The sequence below is a fragment of the Leptonychotes weddellii genome, chromosome 3, assembly GCF_054177405.1.
Source record: "Leptonychotes weddellii isolate Sample4059 chromosome 3, ASM5417740v2, whole genome shotgun sequence".
NCBI lineage: Eukaryota > Metazoa > Chordata > Mammalia > Carnivora > Phocidae > Leptonychotes > Leptonychotes weddellii.
In genome coordinates this window covers 7,854,298-7,871,937 of record NC_138371.1, presented here as the reverse complement: position 1 = coordinate 7,871,937, position 17,640 = coordinate 7,854,298, and the positions used below count along the sequence as shown (strand labels likewise).

The following is a 17,640-nucleotide window of genomic DNA, read 5'->3' as shown; positions in this document are numbered from 1 at the left end:
GAGGAAAATGGAGCAATTTTGAAGCATCTGCTGCTAGGCGTTACTGGTTGGAAATAATGCAGTCGGAAGAAATGTTTCTGACTGGATTGAAGGCTGTCGAACATCATGAATGTTAGCAGACTAAGTGTACACAGGTTTCCAGCACTTTCTCTACAGTGTTCAGAACCCTGGAAGCTGAAGTAGAGAAAGTTTCAGTGAAGGACATCCAGCATTATTTAGGGGAACAAGAGATCCGTTGCCGTGGGCATGCACAGCACTGAAACGTGCAGTCTTAGTGGGACAGGTAACATGGTCATTAAGGAGGCCCATGGATGAGGTGATACGATGGTCTCAGCAGCTTGAAAGGGTATCATGCTTGGAGAAGCAGTAAGTGTGACTCCCTTACTCGGTAGGTGTGAAGGGACAGACGGGGAGGTGCAATAAGGAGGATGTGGTCAGAGAGGCAGAGAACATGTTGACTTAATGCCAGCAGGCCAGAGATGGGGGACTAGGCAGGCTCCCAGATGTGAATGCCGATAAAGGGCGCCAAGCCAAACCTACACAAGAACAGACAAGTTTATTTGTTCTGTATGCTATCTTCATTCAGTAAACACTTGCCGCATCACCTTTTCTGGTGAAATACTTCTTAAGGTTTTCTGATCTTTTTTTTTTTTTTTTAATTTTATTTATTTACTTGAGAGAGAGAGTAAGGGAGATCACAAGCAGCGGGGAGGGGAAGAGGGAGAAGCAGACTCCGTGCTGAGCAGGGAGCCCAATGTGGGACTCGATCCCAGGACCCTGGGATCATGACCTGAGACGAAGGCAGACACTTAACCGACTGAGCCACCCAGGTGCCCAAGGTTTTCTGATGATCTTTTAGGAAAATTTGGGACATCTTTTTTTTTTTTTTAAGGTTTTGTTTAATCAACTTGTAATTATCCATATAATGGGGAACAGAAATCACACAAATAGTTGAAATATGCATAAAATTATAAGTCATCAGTTGAAATATGAACTTAATCTCTCTCATGTATCAGGACTGCTAATAAATAATAAGGTTGATGAGTTTTAGTTTTTTTATATCATGCTGCTAATTATCCTCTGTAGGTGGCAACTAAGCTTGGATGTAAAAGTAAAATGTAAATTGTAAAACATACAATTCTGAAGTAGAGTGAAAAGTGGAAGTATTCTTCTTCCCTGTCCTCATAGGCAGACTATGCTCAGTTTGGGGTGTCTTCTTCCAGACTGTTCTCTGTGAGAACACAGGGATTTGTTTTCATTGCTCACTCCTGTAGCTCTGTCAGGTAGATTGCCTTTCTTGGATCACTATGTTTTTTAGGAATTCCTTGCCTTCATGGTGTGGTAACATCACATTTTCCTACATCCAGTTTTCATCTGGATTTTTTTTTATATCTGGTGCTCAAGATTACTGATTTTCAACCATTCATCAAGCATGTATAGTGTACCTGCCAGCGCTGGGCCACTGATGGAGTAGAAGGGAACACATTAATTAGAAATCACAAGGAAAAGCAGAATTACATACAACTGTGAGAAAAGAAGCATGTGGTGGTGGTGAATTTAACGAGAAAAGACTCCTCTGAGGAAGTGGTCATTGAGCTGAGAGATGAAGGAAGAATGTGAGTTGGCCAAGAGGTGGGGGCAGGGCGTGGGCCTAGGAGGCCACATATGCGGGGATCCTGAAAGGATACCAGTGTGACCAGAGGAGTGGCATAGAGATGGTGGGGGAGGAACTGTAGTGCAGAGTAAGGTTAGACAGGGAGGGTCAGACCATGCAGGGTCTTAGGGGCCATGTTAAGAAATTTTCTCCATCCCAAGAGTAATAGGTAATTGGAGCATTTTTGAAGCAGAAGTCATGACAGTCGTATTTGTATTAAGAAAGGATCATTCTAGTTGTGATGTGGAGAATGGATTATAGGGAATTCAGGGAAATCAGTCAGTGGGCTACTTAGACTGGTCCAGGCAAGAATTGTGTGGACTCTGATTGCGGACTCTGATGGGGGTGGGGGGATGGGGGGTATGGGGATAAATGGATGGATTTGGGAGACATGATGATGAATTAGATATTGGGGTGGGGTGAGAAAGAGGGAAGGGTTGAGGATGGCTTCTGAGTTTCCAACATGCATAAGAGCATCAGTAGTGGTATCATTCCCTGAAATAGAGAACAAGGGAAGAATATCAGGCATTAGTGCAAGATCATGAGCTCTGTTTTCAGTTGCATTAGGTTTGAGGTACCTTGAGACATTCAAGTGGAGACATTTCAGATAGGCTGCTGAATGTACTAATAAGAGAACTGGATTAGAGATAGGAATCTGTGAGGTATCTGCATTGAGGTGTTAATTAAAGCTGTGGGTGTGGATGACATAACTTTGGGAGAGATGATAGAATGAGAAGAATAGGCCTTGTACCCTGCCTTGAGGAATTCCCAATATTTAAATGGCCGTGTCAAGAGGGATGAGCCAAGAAGGAGGCCAAAGGAGCAACCAAGGAGACAGGCAGGAAAAATTAGGGTGGTGGTGAGTCACAGAGAACAAGGGAGGAGCAGTTTTAAAAGAAGGGTGTAATCAACACCTTCAGATGCTGCCAAGAGCTAACATGTACTAAAGACAGAGAATTGTATTTCCTGGCAGGCAGGTCTTTGGTGACTGGCTAAAAGCTGTGAAGTGCTAGGTGGAGAAGCCCCATGGGATTGGGCTGGGAGGGACCGGGAAGGAGATGTGGACTATAGCACACACAGGTGGATGCTTTTTAGAGGTTTGTTTACAGGTGGGCAGTAGCCGGGAGGGGGCTATGGCGTTAGCCAAGAGAGAGCTTGTTTGATTTTGTTAATGGGAGTCTTGATCATATTTAAAACTGATTGGAAGGAAAAATCAAGTGAGAGGGAGTTGGCTGTATGATAGAAGGAGGTGAGAAAACGGACGAGTCAGTTCCTCAGAAATCCAGAGGGTGAGTGGAATCCAGAAGCATCCACATAAGCAGACGAGTACAGTGGTTAGCAGATATGGGAATGCCATGGGTGTCCCCCCTCCAACCCATAATATAGGTGACAGTGTCTTCTGAGAGGGAAGAAGAGGGCTTTACATGTGGGTCCGGGTTGCCTTTCATCTGAGAAATACCGTAAGTTGCTTTCTATTTCCTTGCTTCTCTCCTTCCTGTTGTTGTTGTTTTTAATATCTTTATTGAGATAACTCACACAATTCACCCAAAGTGTACATTTCAGTGGTTTTTAGTTTATTCACAGAAAATGTGCAACCATAACCATAGTCAATTTTGGAACATTTCATCACTTCAAAAAGAAACCTCATACCTTTTAGCTATCACCCCCCTCCCTTCTTATTCATCTTTTGCTGTCAGAGAGAGCATAGAGTATGGTCTGAATTCAAATCTAAAATCATATCATGATTTCAAAGAAGAGCATATGTAAGCTGAGGCATATGAAAGGTTGCCAAGAGCCTCAAAATGGTGATCTAGCCAGAGACGCACAGGGGGCTGAGGCCTACTACTTAGGGTCACTAGTATAAAATCAACAGATAATAAACTCAAGAAATGCACTAAATGCCAGGCTCTTCCCTGTCAGAGAAAATCGTCTTAAGAATAAAGATTAATAAAATGAAATTACAGAAGTAACACATGTAATTAGCTTTTAAGAGAGCATTTTCTCTTGATAAATGATTTTATCTACTGGCCCCCAAAAAGTGCATTTTGGGGAACTTGGTATATGGGATGATGAGCTGCTGTCAGAAATCTAAGGCATTCACAGAATAGGGCAGTAACAGCTGACCGGAGAAGGTAAAGATTCTGTGGACCACTGATACTGAAGAAGTTCTGCATAGGATTAGTAGGATGATCTTAAACATTTAGAAAAGAAAGTCAGAGGGCGCCTGGGTGGCTCAGATGGTTAAGCGTCTGCCTTCGGCTCAGGTCATGATCCCAGAGTCCTGGGATCGAGTCCCACATCGGGCTCCCGGCTCAGCGGGGAGCCTGCTTCTCCCTCTGACCCTCTCCCCTCTCATGCTGTTTCTCTATCACTCGCTCTCTAAAAAATAAATAAAATCTTTAAAAAAAATAAAAAAAAAAAAGGAAAGTCGGAGTCAGTAAAAATCAGCATAGGCTTAGGAAAAAGGTCATACCAAATTAACTTAATTTCATTGTCTTATATTCAGGAAATGTGGAAGAAATACTATCCAGCTGACCCTCGAACAACACGGGGGTAAGGGGGTCAAGGGGTGCCGACCCCCCACACAGTCAAAAATCCACATAAAACTTTTGACTCCCCCAGAATTTAACTACTAATAGCCTACAGCTGACCGTAAGCCTTGCTGATAACATCGAGTTACCACATTTTGTACGTTATATGTATCGTATGCTGTATTCTTAAAGTCAGCTAGAGGAAAGAAAATGTCGTTAAGAGAATCATAAGGAAGAGCAAATACATTTCTAGTACTGTCCTGTAAAAAATGCGTGTATAAGCGGACTAGCACAGTTCAGACCCTTGTTGTTCAAGGGTCAAATGTTATTTTATCCAAGTATTTAACAAAAAGCCTTTTGAACATGATTTGGGAATAGGTTTATATGTAAGTGGCTGAGAGACCATGCCCAAAGATTATTAGTAGATGGTTAATGAAAAGAGCATGATGATTCAAAGGCATAATGGTAGGTTCCGTTCAGAATTATTTCCTTTTCGGTGTTTTGGTTAATGATTGAGGCCGTGGGAGGTATACCTATCAGATTTGCAGATAATGCAGATATGAGAGTGATAGCTGGTATGTTGGATGTCCTTCAGAATCCAGAAATAGGTCCACAGTGTTGAACGATGGGCTGTTAACGAGGTTCAGTTAAATAGTGAGAAGAGGTAAGGCCTTCATTGCATGCAGTGTCACTCAAAGACCTGGCTTCAAGTGAATTATATGATTTAATTGCAAAAATTCCTAATGGTAGCCTCGGGCTACATTACCATTTGTGACATTTATGGGGAAGTCGTGGTCTAGTGTCTTCTGCATCATTCCATCCTAGACGGGATTGCAACATTAGCCTTACCTTTCGTGAAAGAATAGTTGAAGAAGCTGAGAGGAGGTTTTCTGGAGAAGCCAAGAGATGGGCAGGCTGCTCCCTGACTGTGGGTGTGTTCCTCACGTGCACAGGCTTATCAGTACTCCGCTGAAGAAGCAGTGTGTCTTTGCACACCTCTCTCCTCTCTGGTACTCTGCCCTGCAGATTCCCAGCTCTGTCTCCTCAACTCCTGGAGACCCCCCCCTCCCTGCGCTGGGGCCTAGAAACCCTTCTCCAGGCAAGACACTGGGGCAGTTGTGAGTTTCACTTCATTTCTTCCCCTTCTCGCAGGGGTCACTGTCCTGTGCTGGCTGAAGTTCAGTGTTTAAAATTTATTGTTTCGGGCGCCTGGGTGGCTCAGTCATTAAGCGTCTGCCTTCAGCTCAGTTCACGATCCCAGAGTCCTGGGATCGAGTTCCACATCGGGCTCCCTGCTCAGCGGGAAGCCTGCTTCTCCCTCTCCCACTCCCCCTCCTTGTGTTCCTGCTCTCGCTGTCTCTGTCTCTGTCAAATAAATAAATAAAATCTTTAAAAATAAATAAAAATAAAATTTATTGTTTCATATCATTTCTCCTCTTTTGTCGTCTTTTTCATGGGGGAAGGTAAATCTGGCTCTTGTTCCTCTATCTTAGCCAGAAGTGGAGGCTCTCCGATGATTATTGCTAACATTTTAGCTCAGCATTCAAAGCCACCTTCTGCTGTCATTCCCTTGTTCCCTCCACACCTTTCCTCAGACAGATTCTGTGCTTCTCCCCCTCCTTCATCCCCACCTCATGCCATTCCTTTTCCTCAATCCCCCTTTCCCTCGTCCTTGCTCGTCCGTGGCTCTCTGTTCTTGGGGTCGGCTCAGGGGCCTCTTCCATGTCATTTCCCTCCCAGAGGAGGCAGACTTGAACCTTCTCTCCCTGTTCTGTTTCTACCATAACAACACTGCTGTCAGCATTCGAGCGCACATGTTGTGAATCTGCTGGTCTTCCCCCTGGAACGCGTGTGTCAGTCCTCACGTGTGCTTACGCACACGTGCTCAGCTCCCGAGGGCCTCGACGGAACTTGTCCACCTTTGTGTCTTTACGTCACTCTGTGGGTATATAATCAAGAGAGAAGGTATGTAACAACTGGACGCATGTCATATGTTTTTTTTAAAGGAGTTTTTCTCCTCTCCCCCAAAATCAGGCCACAGAAGAAGTTTCCAAAAATCTGGTTGCCATGAAAGAAATCCTATATGGCACAAACGAAAAAGAGCCGCAGACCGAAGCAGTGGCGCAGCTCGCTCAAGAACTGTATAACAGCGGGCTCCTGAGCACCCTGGTAGCTGATTTACAGCTCATTGACTTTGAGGTAAGAAATCAATTTTCAAAACTTTTCAAAAACGGTGCCTTCTTCATGGCCCTTTTCCTTGTGTTCTCTCCTCCGAAAGAGCCTAAGATTCCTGTCAGGCTCTTGGCTCAGGGGTCGCTGACCTGCAAGCGTGCCCAGGCTGCCTGCCTAATTAGCGGAGCGGGGCAGGAGCTCAGGGCCGCCTCAGGCCGCGGCCAGGTCGCCTCCTCTTTCACCACACTGCGTATGAAGTTTCTTCGGTATTCGTTGTGTCCTTTTGTTTACATTATATTTAATAAGTAGCTGCCCTTTTACATAATTCACTGGCCTTGGATCTCAAGGAGTCAACAATCTAAAGAAGACCATAGAACATTAGAGGTAGGGAGATCTTAGGGGATATCCCGTTGTGTTTTGGTTTGTTTTTTTTGTTTTTCTAACCTGCTAAGAACTCATTACAGTGAAGATCATATGTTCTGTTTGTTTGGCACTGCTTTTAGATGTTTAAATTAGCGTAACAGTTAAATAGCAGGAGACCTTATACGCAGTTTTGAATTTCTGGCTTCCCTTGAAAATTTTGACGCTGTCAGCATGGAGCCTGTAGGCCTACATGGCCCCTCAGCTGGAACAGAGCACCTACCACCCCATGGCACACTGGGGTGTGGTGCGGACAGCAGCTTGCTTTTCTGTCCCAGGGCCTGCTTTACCCAGCTGTGTCTCCTGCCTGGCCCTGGTAGGCATTTGATATTATTGCCCAAGCTTATACAGCTGAATCGTGCCATGTTAGATATTTAGTGAATTTAACAGTGAGAATAATGGTTCCTTGATACCAGTCTGAAAGGAAGTCTGAGAAGTATATATGGTAATGAAGGGCCGTGGCATGGTTATGAGCAGGTTCCTCTGAGTCTTTGTCATGGTGTGCTTTGTTTTAAGCCCAGCGTTTATCGTCCTGAGTGATCAATTAGATGTCTGTGCAGGTGCTTGAAAAATCAGAGGAGAGAATGGCAGACGGATAATCAGACTCAGTGTTGGAGAGCGATGGGAGGGTGTGGTTCATAGGTTAACTTGAATATAATATTGATAATAAAGGATAATAAAAGTTTACTTCTATCCTGTAGAACAGATAAAAATGATATTTCCATTTATATAGATGATTTCATGTATTTTTAATAGTGTATCAGATTCCACCAACAGCAATTTCTCTTTCCTCTGTGAAGTTGGGAATGCGCTGGAACATCCAGTTCCTTCTGCTTTGCCCACCCATCTCATTCCCCAACCCGGACGCTGAATTTAACATTCATTTGAGACTTAAATGTAAGAGCAGTGTGTGCCACTGAGATGTGTTCTTAGAGATTGCCATTGCCACTCCTGACCTAGCACAGGCCCCGGGATCTCAGGCGCCGGAAAGTGGCATTTCACTCACTCTCCTGCAGGCTTGTCAGCCTCACACCAGGTGGCCATTCTGAAAAATCCCATGGGTTGGTTTTCCATTTGTTAATTTCTTGTGCAGTTTTCTGATTATAAGGTTCGCTGTATAGCAGTAAAGTCCTTCTGTTTTGTTTAGTAAAGTACAGTTGTATAATTCTGACCTCTGAACTGCTCCATCATGTGGTACTTAGAGCCTTCATTATTAATCTGTATAAAATCTCTCTGAAGTAGACCTAGCTTAATAGGGGGATATGTCTACTTGCCGTGAAAGCTCAGCTGCTTACAGGATTCTTTTAGTTTTATTATACTAGCAGAATGCAGCTTATGCAGCTTCTCTTCCTTCCATCACTATAAAAGGAAATTATATATATTGTTTACAACACGAACATTTTATTTGAGGCTGCTTGTTCCATATGGGCAGGAATCAGATCCCTGAACATTGTAAGCATGTAGCAAGGTTTTATTTTTCATATCTGAGTCCACATGATTCTAAGGGTTAGAAATGGTTGAAATTATATGTCATAAGATTTCACTTTGTGAACGTACTGCTCATATTAAAAATAGTATACTATTAAAACCTAGAATTTGGAATTATAAATACGAAAATTTAATATCTGTGAACATTTTGAAGTCAGATATTCAGTCATAATTACAAATATGCAATGCCTTAATTTGAGTTTACTTGGGAGGGTGGATGGGCTTTTTGGTGGTTAGTCGGGTAAACATTTTAATGATTGTATTCCTAATAGGGCAAAAAAGACGTGGCTCAAATTTTCAACAATATTCTCAGAAGACAAATTGGTACAAGAACTCCTACTGTTGAATACATCTGCACTCAACAGAATATTTTGTTCATGTTATTGAAAGGGTATGTACAATGTAACAAAATTTATATTCTCAGTTGAAAAATAAAAAGGAAAGATGGTCTTGGGCAAAGACAGAATGGTAAATGTGGGAAAGTATTTTCTCTATAGTTTAGTCAGCTAATTTTTCCAAACATCTTAAACACATTTCCCTCCTTAAAATTCGGCCAGTGAGGTAAATTGAATTTGAAAATACCCATATGGGAGTTTAAAAGTGGGTGAATCGTGAGCCCTTAAATTCTCAAATCCTATACAACTGAAGGAAAAAAAGTCCTCTGTGGTCTTACTTCTAGTCTCCAGATTTTAAAAGTTTATATGAACTGTCAGTTAAATGCTTTGTCTAAAGACGTCTTCTTTGGACAGATATGCACACTGTGAGGCAGTAGAAGCTGCCTAGGAAATGGAGCTGGGGTGCTGTATAGCTTACCTGTGTTCCATCAGCAAAGAACACGTTTATGAAGCCCGCCCTTTGCTTTTTACCTGTGTGTGTCTGCTCGCTCACCCACTTAGTGCATCTTCCTGGAGGTAACAGCTGGACTAATAAGCAGGCATTTATGGTAGTTTGTTAGTATTGAAAAACAAACCAAAACCAAAAAAGCCTAAAAACTTAAAAACAAATCCTCTTCTCCCTCAATAGTGAGCCTCCCTGATTGGCAAGGTCACCCCCTGTTGTTTCACACAGGACTTGTTTGCCAGCTCTGGGTCTGGTGTGCATCTGTTTGTCCCAGCATTGGGTGCTGTTCTACTAAATTGGCGGACAAGCGTTTTACTGGCATGACTGTTGGCGTGAATCAGCTTGCTCTCCTACCCCTCGCTTTATAGCTTGCCTCCCTCTGATTCATATCTCTGCGGTTTAACACTTCCCCCAAGTTCAAACTTGTTTAGACAAAGCATGAGTCAGGGCATGTGTTTGATACCAGCATTCTATTTCCTTCTATTTCTAAATATCTATGTTGCTTCTTCAGATGTTGCCATACAGAACTTTTGGCATCTAATTTTTTGTTGTTACCAATCCAGAGTTGCGTGTGTAAACATGTAGTGAGTAGTTTGAAATTTTGGTGTTCTTAGAGCACCTTCCAGATGCCTTTGTGTATTTTTAAACAGAGTATTTCCTTTCCCATAGAAAGCAGTGGTTATTAAAATCCATAAATTAGTTTGCCTACATTTTCGCTTGAAAGTAGCCAGAGGTATGATATAAACATTGTTAAAATCATGTGAATTCAGAATTTTAAGGTACAATTTAAAGAAAAATTGAGAGCTCTCACATGAGCGGGCCAGAGCAGAAAACTCAGTGAGGGAGGAGAGGAGGAGAAATGAAAATGCAGCTGGTGTTGGTCTCCCCATCCTTTTTTAGCCCTAAGAGTAGAAAGTGTGCAGAAAGCTGGAGGGAAGAAAATAACCAGCCTTTTCCTACCCCTTCCCCAGCTCTGACCGTCACTAACCTTCTGTCACTCCTACTTCATTGCCCTTGCCTCCTCCTTTCCCTCCTCACACACAACAGTCCTTTAGTATGCATCCCTAGGATTTTATACATAATACATCCGAGGATTTGTTTTTTACCATAGTCATGATAACCATTTACAAACCCAATGTTATCTTATACTCAGTGTTCAGATGCCCCAGACTTTCACACACAGAATGCCATTTTTCAGTTAGTTTGTTTAAATCCAGTTCTAAGCAAGGTCCACAAACTGAACTTGGTTCATATGACTCTTACGCCTTCTTTTTTCTTTGTTGAAGCAACTGGGTCATTTGTTCTATAGAAAAATCACATATTTTGGATTTTGCATCCCTGTGGTTTCATTTAGTGTGTTCCTTTGTCTTCTGTTCTTTTAAATTGGTGAGCAAGTCTTTATGAACTCCAGCCGGCGGGGGGCGGGGGGGTTGGATTTAAAACGTATTTGATGTGTTTCAGTCTGTTGCAGTCATTGTGTCCAGATTTTTGTATCCACATTGTGTCATCATTGGGCCATTGGGAAGCTCCTTCAGGTTGGTGCCCATGTCCTTATGGCAAGACCCCAGTAGTCTTTGATAGCTTCCTTGCTTTCTGGCACAAGATGTCCCTTGCTCATTTTGTACGGGCTCCTACCCCAGACTTGGAAACAGCCATTTCTTCAAAGAGCCTTGTGAACTACCTTTTAAGATTTCTGTGCTTTAGTTCGTGAGTTTAGACTGCTCGCGTACAACATGACCACCTGCATAGGCTGGAAGTACTTTGTTGTTAGACGTCGGGGGACTTACGCTGCTGGTGTCTGTGTGCATTTGAACATAATCTTGTTGCTAGTGCTTGACTGCATCTGGAGGGAGTAGTTTTTTCCTCCGGTGACTTGAATGTTAATGTGTTTTCCACTCTAGTGCTAACAGGTTGTGCAGCATAACTGTTTGCCCTGTACTCAGTGGTTTATGGCTTAATCGTTTAAGACAAGCTTGACAAACCACCATCAAAACCTGCCCAACTTGTTGTACCAAACTGTCTTACCCTTGTCTTTCTAGTCTCCTGCTTATTAAATTAAGATCAGTGGTGAATGGTGCGAGCAGACATTTTCATGACCAAAGCGTCAGTCAGCATTCTGGTTGCTGGGCCACACATGATACAGAGGGAGTCATTTGGAACTTCTTGAGGCTCTGTGATGAACCCGTGTACGACAGAGGGATACCACTGCTAGAGAATGATTATTACTGTAGGATTTCGGGGGATAAAATGTTTAGGCAATGAGGCAAGGGCTGATGAAAGAGGCGAGACTAATGATTGGAGTTCCAGAGGGTTTGGAGTTTGCATAGTTAGAAAAAAAGAGAGTGGGTCCAGGGACAGGAATGAACATAGTGATGGGCAGCAATAAGGAGATAATCGGAGTGAGTGCTGGATGGCCGAGTGGAAGATGACGTTGTACGGTAGGAACAGATCTCATGAGGAGAAGCCTGGACATTAAGCCCAGAAGTTTGTCTTTATTTGATTGGCAAGTAGAAATCATTTTGAACTCCTAAGCTAGAAATGCTGTTGATACCCTTGTGTGTTGGGTAAAATGGTTAAGACACAGCTTAAACAAAGATGCTGGTTAGGGAGCTCTTGCTTCTCTCTAGGTGTGAGTTAATCCCAGTGGAGATGGATGAAAGGAAATGAAACTAAAATATTTCAGAGAAGTCTTAAAAAGGATGGGTGGTGGTGACACCGAAGATGGGAAGGTTTGGATGTGCTGAAAGGGGGAAAGTGTGAACTGTTCTGTCCAGTGCAGTACCTACTAAACACACACCATCATTTTGTTTTAAATCCATTTAAATTAAGTAACATTTAGAATTCAATCCCTCAGTCATGCTAGCCAAATTTCAAGTGCTCAGTAGCCACGTGTGGCTAGTAGTAACTACCACAGTGGACAGCACAGGTATAGAACACTTACATTATCAGATGAGAAAGTTCTGGAAGACCTGTTTTAGACCCACGTATCTGAAACAAAATCGTGGCGCCAAATTATAGAAACGAGGAAGCAGGGGAGGGTGACTGTTTTGGGGAGGAAGATGAGATTTGAATTTACATATGTAGTGCTTATGGTAGACCCTTAACTGAAGTTGTCCAGAGGCAACAGAAAATGCCTAACTAGAGTTCAGGAGCAGACCTGAGTAAGGGAACTGTGGAGTCATGGTGGGAGCCGTGAAATTGTCCGGGCGATCACCAGCAGGCCAGCGGCCACGGAGGAACACCCTCAGCCAGGCAAGAAGTAGGAACAGTCCTCGCGAGGGGTAAAAAGGAGAACAGAGAGCTTTTTCTTTTCCTTTTTCAGAGACAGAGATGCAAAGGTTGGCACTGTTGGGACACTAAGGAGTAGAATTTATGTGGTGAGAGAAGTTTCTTTTAGCCAGGAAGAGGTCTTTTGCAAGTAGAATGTTGGGAAATGCAACGAATGCGGGAGGGTTGAGGAGCCGGTAGGTGGGAAAGACACAGAGCCGGTGCATGCGGCCCGAGAGGCGGTGGAGGGGCCAAGGCCAGTCCCCGAGGCTAGGCAGCCGGCAGAAGGGGGCGGGCAGCGCGGCCGAGAGGAAAATGGGGCTCCTTTCTGACCGAGGTGAGACACAGCCGTGTGTGCATGACTGATGCCGGGGCGTCCCCGGCACCCACTGCGAGAGTCCGAGAATCCTCCAGGCTCTCCTGACAAGCGCTCTGTGACCTCCTCAGGATCAGGCTTTTTAACTTTGTAGGGTTCATGTTGCCCAGAGTCTTGAAGGTTCTATTTTGAGTATTGAATCGAAACAATGAAGTATAAATGCTGTATATTTGATAGCCCTGTTTAGATACTATGAATTTGGGAAACGATTTTGTTTCATAATGGTTTTTGATTCAGCTTTTGGTTTTTCTGAAGTCTTGAGAGCACCACACGTAAATCTAGCCCCTTTTTGGAAGTCAGACCCTAAATACTTCTCAAATCTTTTAGCTAATAAATTATGAACGTTTATTTATTGTTATTTTTCTTTGGTTTGAAGCAGTTATCACCAGCTAATATGTGTGCGCCCTCTAGAGTAAATTAACCTGAGCACAGACCCTCCTCTGAGAGGGATGCCTTTTGTAACCTTCTCTGGTCAATTAGGACACATCTGAAACTTCCTATTCTAAAAATTTGAACTGTTCAGTGTTAGAGGAGTTTTAAAACAGCAGTCATGGTTTGTTTTTCTTTTTGCAGGTATGAATCTCCAGAAATAGCTCTAAATTGTGGAATAATGTTGAGAGAATGCATCAGACATGAACCACTTGCAAAAATCATTTTGTGGTCAGAACAATTTTACGATTTCTTCAGATATGTCGAAATGTCAACATTTGACATAGCTTCAGATGCATTTGCCACATTCAAGGTAACATAAAACTAGAATTCTAAATACACTTGTAAGTCTGATTAACTGGTTTGCTGTTTTTTTTTTTCCTGAACCTCTAAGCTCCAAGTCTATACACGGCTGCCCTCTAGCGGGAGGAGAGAAGATATGTTTTATGTGTGTCCGTGTGACTTAGGTGTATGCAAGAGAGTCACAGTTTAAAAAGGGTGGAAGAGTTAGATTGTAAGCTCTATCTAAAAGCGTGGTCAGTGTGGGCAAAAGCACACTTTTCTGTTAAATTACCCATTAGGTGTGGTGTATTGTTATACGTACGTCTAGCAAACAGGTTTTTCTCCTGTGTTGGAACATACTACAGCAGTTTCTTTGGTTAAACACTGGACAAAGTAGTTGTCTTCTATTCAGGGCCATGCTAATTTGGAATAGGCATGTCTTTAAATACTAGAACCACAATCAGGACAGAGATTTCCACATTGTGGACAGGCCCAAGGGAACGATAGACTTAGCTCTCCTGCCTCATGCTCGTGCCAGAGCTTATTTATCAAATGCTTGGGGGCAAGGGAGCAGAATCACCTGCACTATCCAAATTGTTATGTCGCCGCCCTTCCCTGTATACCTTATCTCCCTGTTGTGTATTTGTATAAACTAAATACACATATGGTACGATACCACTGTACAACATGCACATTTTTGTTTTGCATTGCAAGGTTCTGTGCCGTTTCCAGTATATAAAGCGGTAATATTTATATTCGTGTTCTTCACAATGAAAGTAAGCTTTTAGATGTTACATTCCCTTATATAAAATGTCTGACCTCCTAAGTGAATATTTACTGCTACTTTAATGTAATCAGAATTTAATATACTAACCTACGGACTACTTTGCTTAGAAACCATGAACACTGTTTTAGTGAAAAGTAGCCACTTTTCTCATGAGGGTTCAGTATTATGACGATAAAGAGCCCTTGAGATAATGAGCACACGCCTAGGTCTCTGGGTAAAATATGTCCCTCACAGTGAATGAACACCCTTAAAACAGGACGAAAACCTGGGGACCTGGCCATTAGGGTTTCACATGAAACGAGAATGAGGTAATAGTGTGAGAGGTGCCCAAGGGTTTATTTTCCTGAAACCATTATTAAAGAGGATATCAGAAGCCTTAGGTAAGATCTCAGATATTTTTATGTCAACGTCCAAAGCAAAATGGATTGAATTCGGGGTTATAACAGAGCAACAAATGTGATGTCTTTTGTGTCACTGCATTTTGGGGGTAGGACTCCTACTTGGGATATAGTGGAAGGGGGTGCCCCGTTGTAAAGCAGCAGGCCTGTTACGGAGAGAGACCCTGTGTGGAAAGCAAGGCACGAGCTGAGGGCGCTCACTGTGGGCGAGGCGGCGGCGGCGTGCAAGCGTGATCGGACCGCCTGCCCCAGCGGGCCAGCGGGTGAGAGAGACGTGTCAGCACCGCCGGAAACGCGATTCGCGGGGTCTGACAGTCCTGATTGGCCTCACCGATAGTTTCAGGATCAGCCCTCAGTCAGGGCTGCTGCTTTGACTTACATTCTCACCAAGGAGAAAGCGGTGGTGGTGGAATCACTGTGGGCAAAGCAACCCCGGCAGGTCGCGTTAGCCAGAGGGGGAGAGACTGGACACCCAGCGCCTGGCAGGTAGGTCTGCCTGAGGAAGGGAAACTTTGCAGCACAGTTCAGGATTCGCAGGATGGACGCTGGAAGAGACGGCGTTGAGAAGCTGCCCTGGCTTGTGTGTCTCAGCCGCTCCTGATGACACAGAAAGGGAGGAGCTCTTTCAAGAGGCCCCTGAACAGAGAGCGCTGCGAGAAACAAAGTCAAGTAGAGCCCAAAACCAAGAGAGTGTGTGAGAGAGAGACAGACAGACAGACCTATCAGGCAGACCTTCCCTCCCCACCTTCCCTAGAGGGAACCCGGGTTAGCCGTGACAGTGACAGAGCCTCCCACCAGACGTGCTGACCGGGAGGGAGGACTCTCCTGTCCTGGTTTCCTGCTGTCCTCTTTGAGAGACTGCTTGTATCCTAGAAAAAGGAGGATAGATCCGTGGCTTGCGCTAACCTTGAAGAACGTTGACCGGACCTCTCTCTCCAGAAAATGCACTCTGCACATAAAAACTTTCAAGCAAATGCAGCTCATCCATAAACCTGGATTTAGAGTCTGTGGAACAGGTGCTGAGTCTCAAAAGGAAATTAAAAACTACCTGCTCCAGGAGCGCCAGACTGGCTCGGTCAGAAGAGTGTGTGACTCTTGATTTCAAGCCCCACGTTGGGTGCAGAGATTACTTAAATAAATATTTTTTTAAAAACCCAAAACTACCTGCTCTAAATGTGTCCAAGATTTGTAGCTTGAATGAATGTGTACTGAGATAGTAGATTAGTGACCAAATGTTGTTAGTGTTTTCTTTTTTGAGGACTTAAGGAGAATGGGGAGGGGTGTCAGAAGGCCAACAAATATATTTCCAATTTTTCCAGAGTAAAAGAAGGTAGATTCCCCAGAGAGGCTGGTGGAGCTTGGAGCTCGATGTTATACCTGTGTAAGGTTCTAGAAAGTGTTTCTAAAGAGATGATTTCTGAGCATTTTGGAAAGGAAACCGTGTACCCACAGCCAGCATGGATTCACGAAGAGTAAGTTCAGTCCTATTAATCTCATAGATGCCAGTAGCTGAGGGGACTTAGAGCGTGTGGCTGCCTGGGTTCATTTCCCAGCTCTGCTGTGGATTTAATCTCAAGCTCTTCATCTGTTAAGATGGAAGTAATAATACTAATATGCAAGGGTTATTGTGCCTCCACACAATATGTGTGCAGCAAACAGTAGCTATTAGAATTATTCCTTTATGACCGTGAGGATATACTGGATGTTGAATAATCGTACAGATCTGTTTTCATGGAATCGGTGAAAAGATCAGAGCTAGAGTTTCGGTGTAGTGATTTACATCTAATTGAATGCTATCCTATCCATAGGGTGCTAGAGAATGGATTGCCATCACCCTGGAGAGAAATTTCTGGTGGATTTCCACTGGGCTTTGTCCTAGCCCAGCTGAACATTGTTAATGACTTAGATAAAGGGTGACAAGGCCTACTTACCAAATGTGTAGGTGACAGCTGTGAAAGGAAAGATAGCAGACAATGGTGATCCTAAAATAAGGCTTCATAGCGATCCGGAGAGGCCAGAATGGAACAGACTGAGGTCTTCCACTCGAGGACCCAACTCTATAAATAAGGGATGTGGGAAGAAGGCATAATAATATAGTGAATAATAACTATAATAATTACTAAGCTTAATAGTTACTGAAATGTAGGCAATTTCGTATCCGACTCAACCATCTCCTTTACAGATAAGGAAACTGGAGTCTATAGAAATGTTGGGTGAAGTCAGGCTATAAATGGGGAAGCCAGAATTTGAACCCAGGCAGTCTGCCTCCAGAGCCCACTCTGACGAAACAAAATTCTGAATATGTCCTGTAAAATTAAACAATGTGATGCTGCTGCCCCAGAGCCACGTGTGACCACATAGTGTGTGACCTAAGGAGCTGATGATGGTCTCGCCCCACTATTAGCCATTAAGGTAACAACACAAAAATGTGTTCCGTTCCAGGCGCTACACTTTAAGAGGCACATAGACAAATAGATGACTTTCAGAAGACAGTAGATGGTGAGGGGGACTCAGAACCTGTCATGCGAGGAGTGGTTAAAGGAACTTGGACGTATTTAGCCTGGAGAAGAGAAGACTCGGTAGGGACTTGCCGTGAGAGCACTACATGTATGTGAAGTGGGGTCCTATAGACAGTGGGTTGAACCTATTTCTGTGGGCTCTGACGGTTTCTGGAAATAACCCGGGGATAGGTTTGACTCTAGCACAGGGAGGACTTTCTAACCCTCAAGAGCTCCAAAGGGAAACCACACAGTTGGAAGAATTGAGTCTTTTGTCCTGGGACATGGTCACGCATCAAGGAGGAAAATGAGCCACACAACTTGCCAAGGCTCTGTGAAATCAAGCCCTGGGGTCAGTGGCATTTCCTCAGCCACCCCAGGGCCGTCCTTGCCACATGGTGTTTTGAGACCCCAACTTACTAGCTTTTAGGAATCTTTTTAAATTCAGCATACCCTAAAAGTTGGCTGCTCAATCTGCTGGGCTCGGGAGATGACCCC

The 17,640-nt window shown here is 43.7% G+C and overlaps 1 protein-coding gene across 1 annotated transcript in view; it reads left to right on the top strand.

Annotated features, from left to right (window-relative positions):
- Window positions 1-17,640, top strand: part of CAB39 (calcium binding protein 39) — an 86,398-nt gene that overhangs the window by 55,548 nt on the left and 13,210 nt on the right. The window contains exons 3-5 of the mRNA XM_081813421.1: window positions 6,220-6,384; window positions 8,538-8,656; window positions 13,322-13,490. Of these exons, the coding sequence (XP_081669547.1) occupies window positions 6,220-6,384; window positions 8,538-8,656; window positions 13,322-13,490 (453 nt within the window). The remainder of the gene's footprint in view (window positions 1-6,219; window positions 6,385-8,537; window positions 8,657-13,321; window positions 13,491-17,640) is intronic.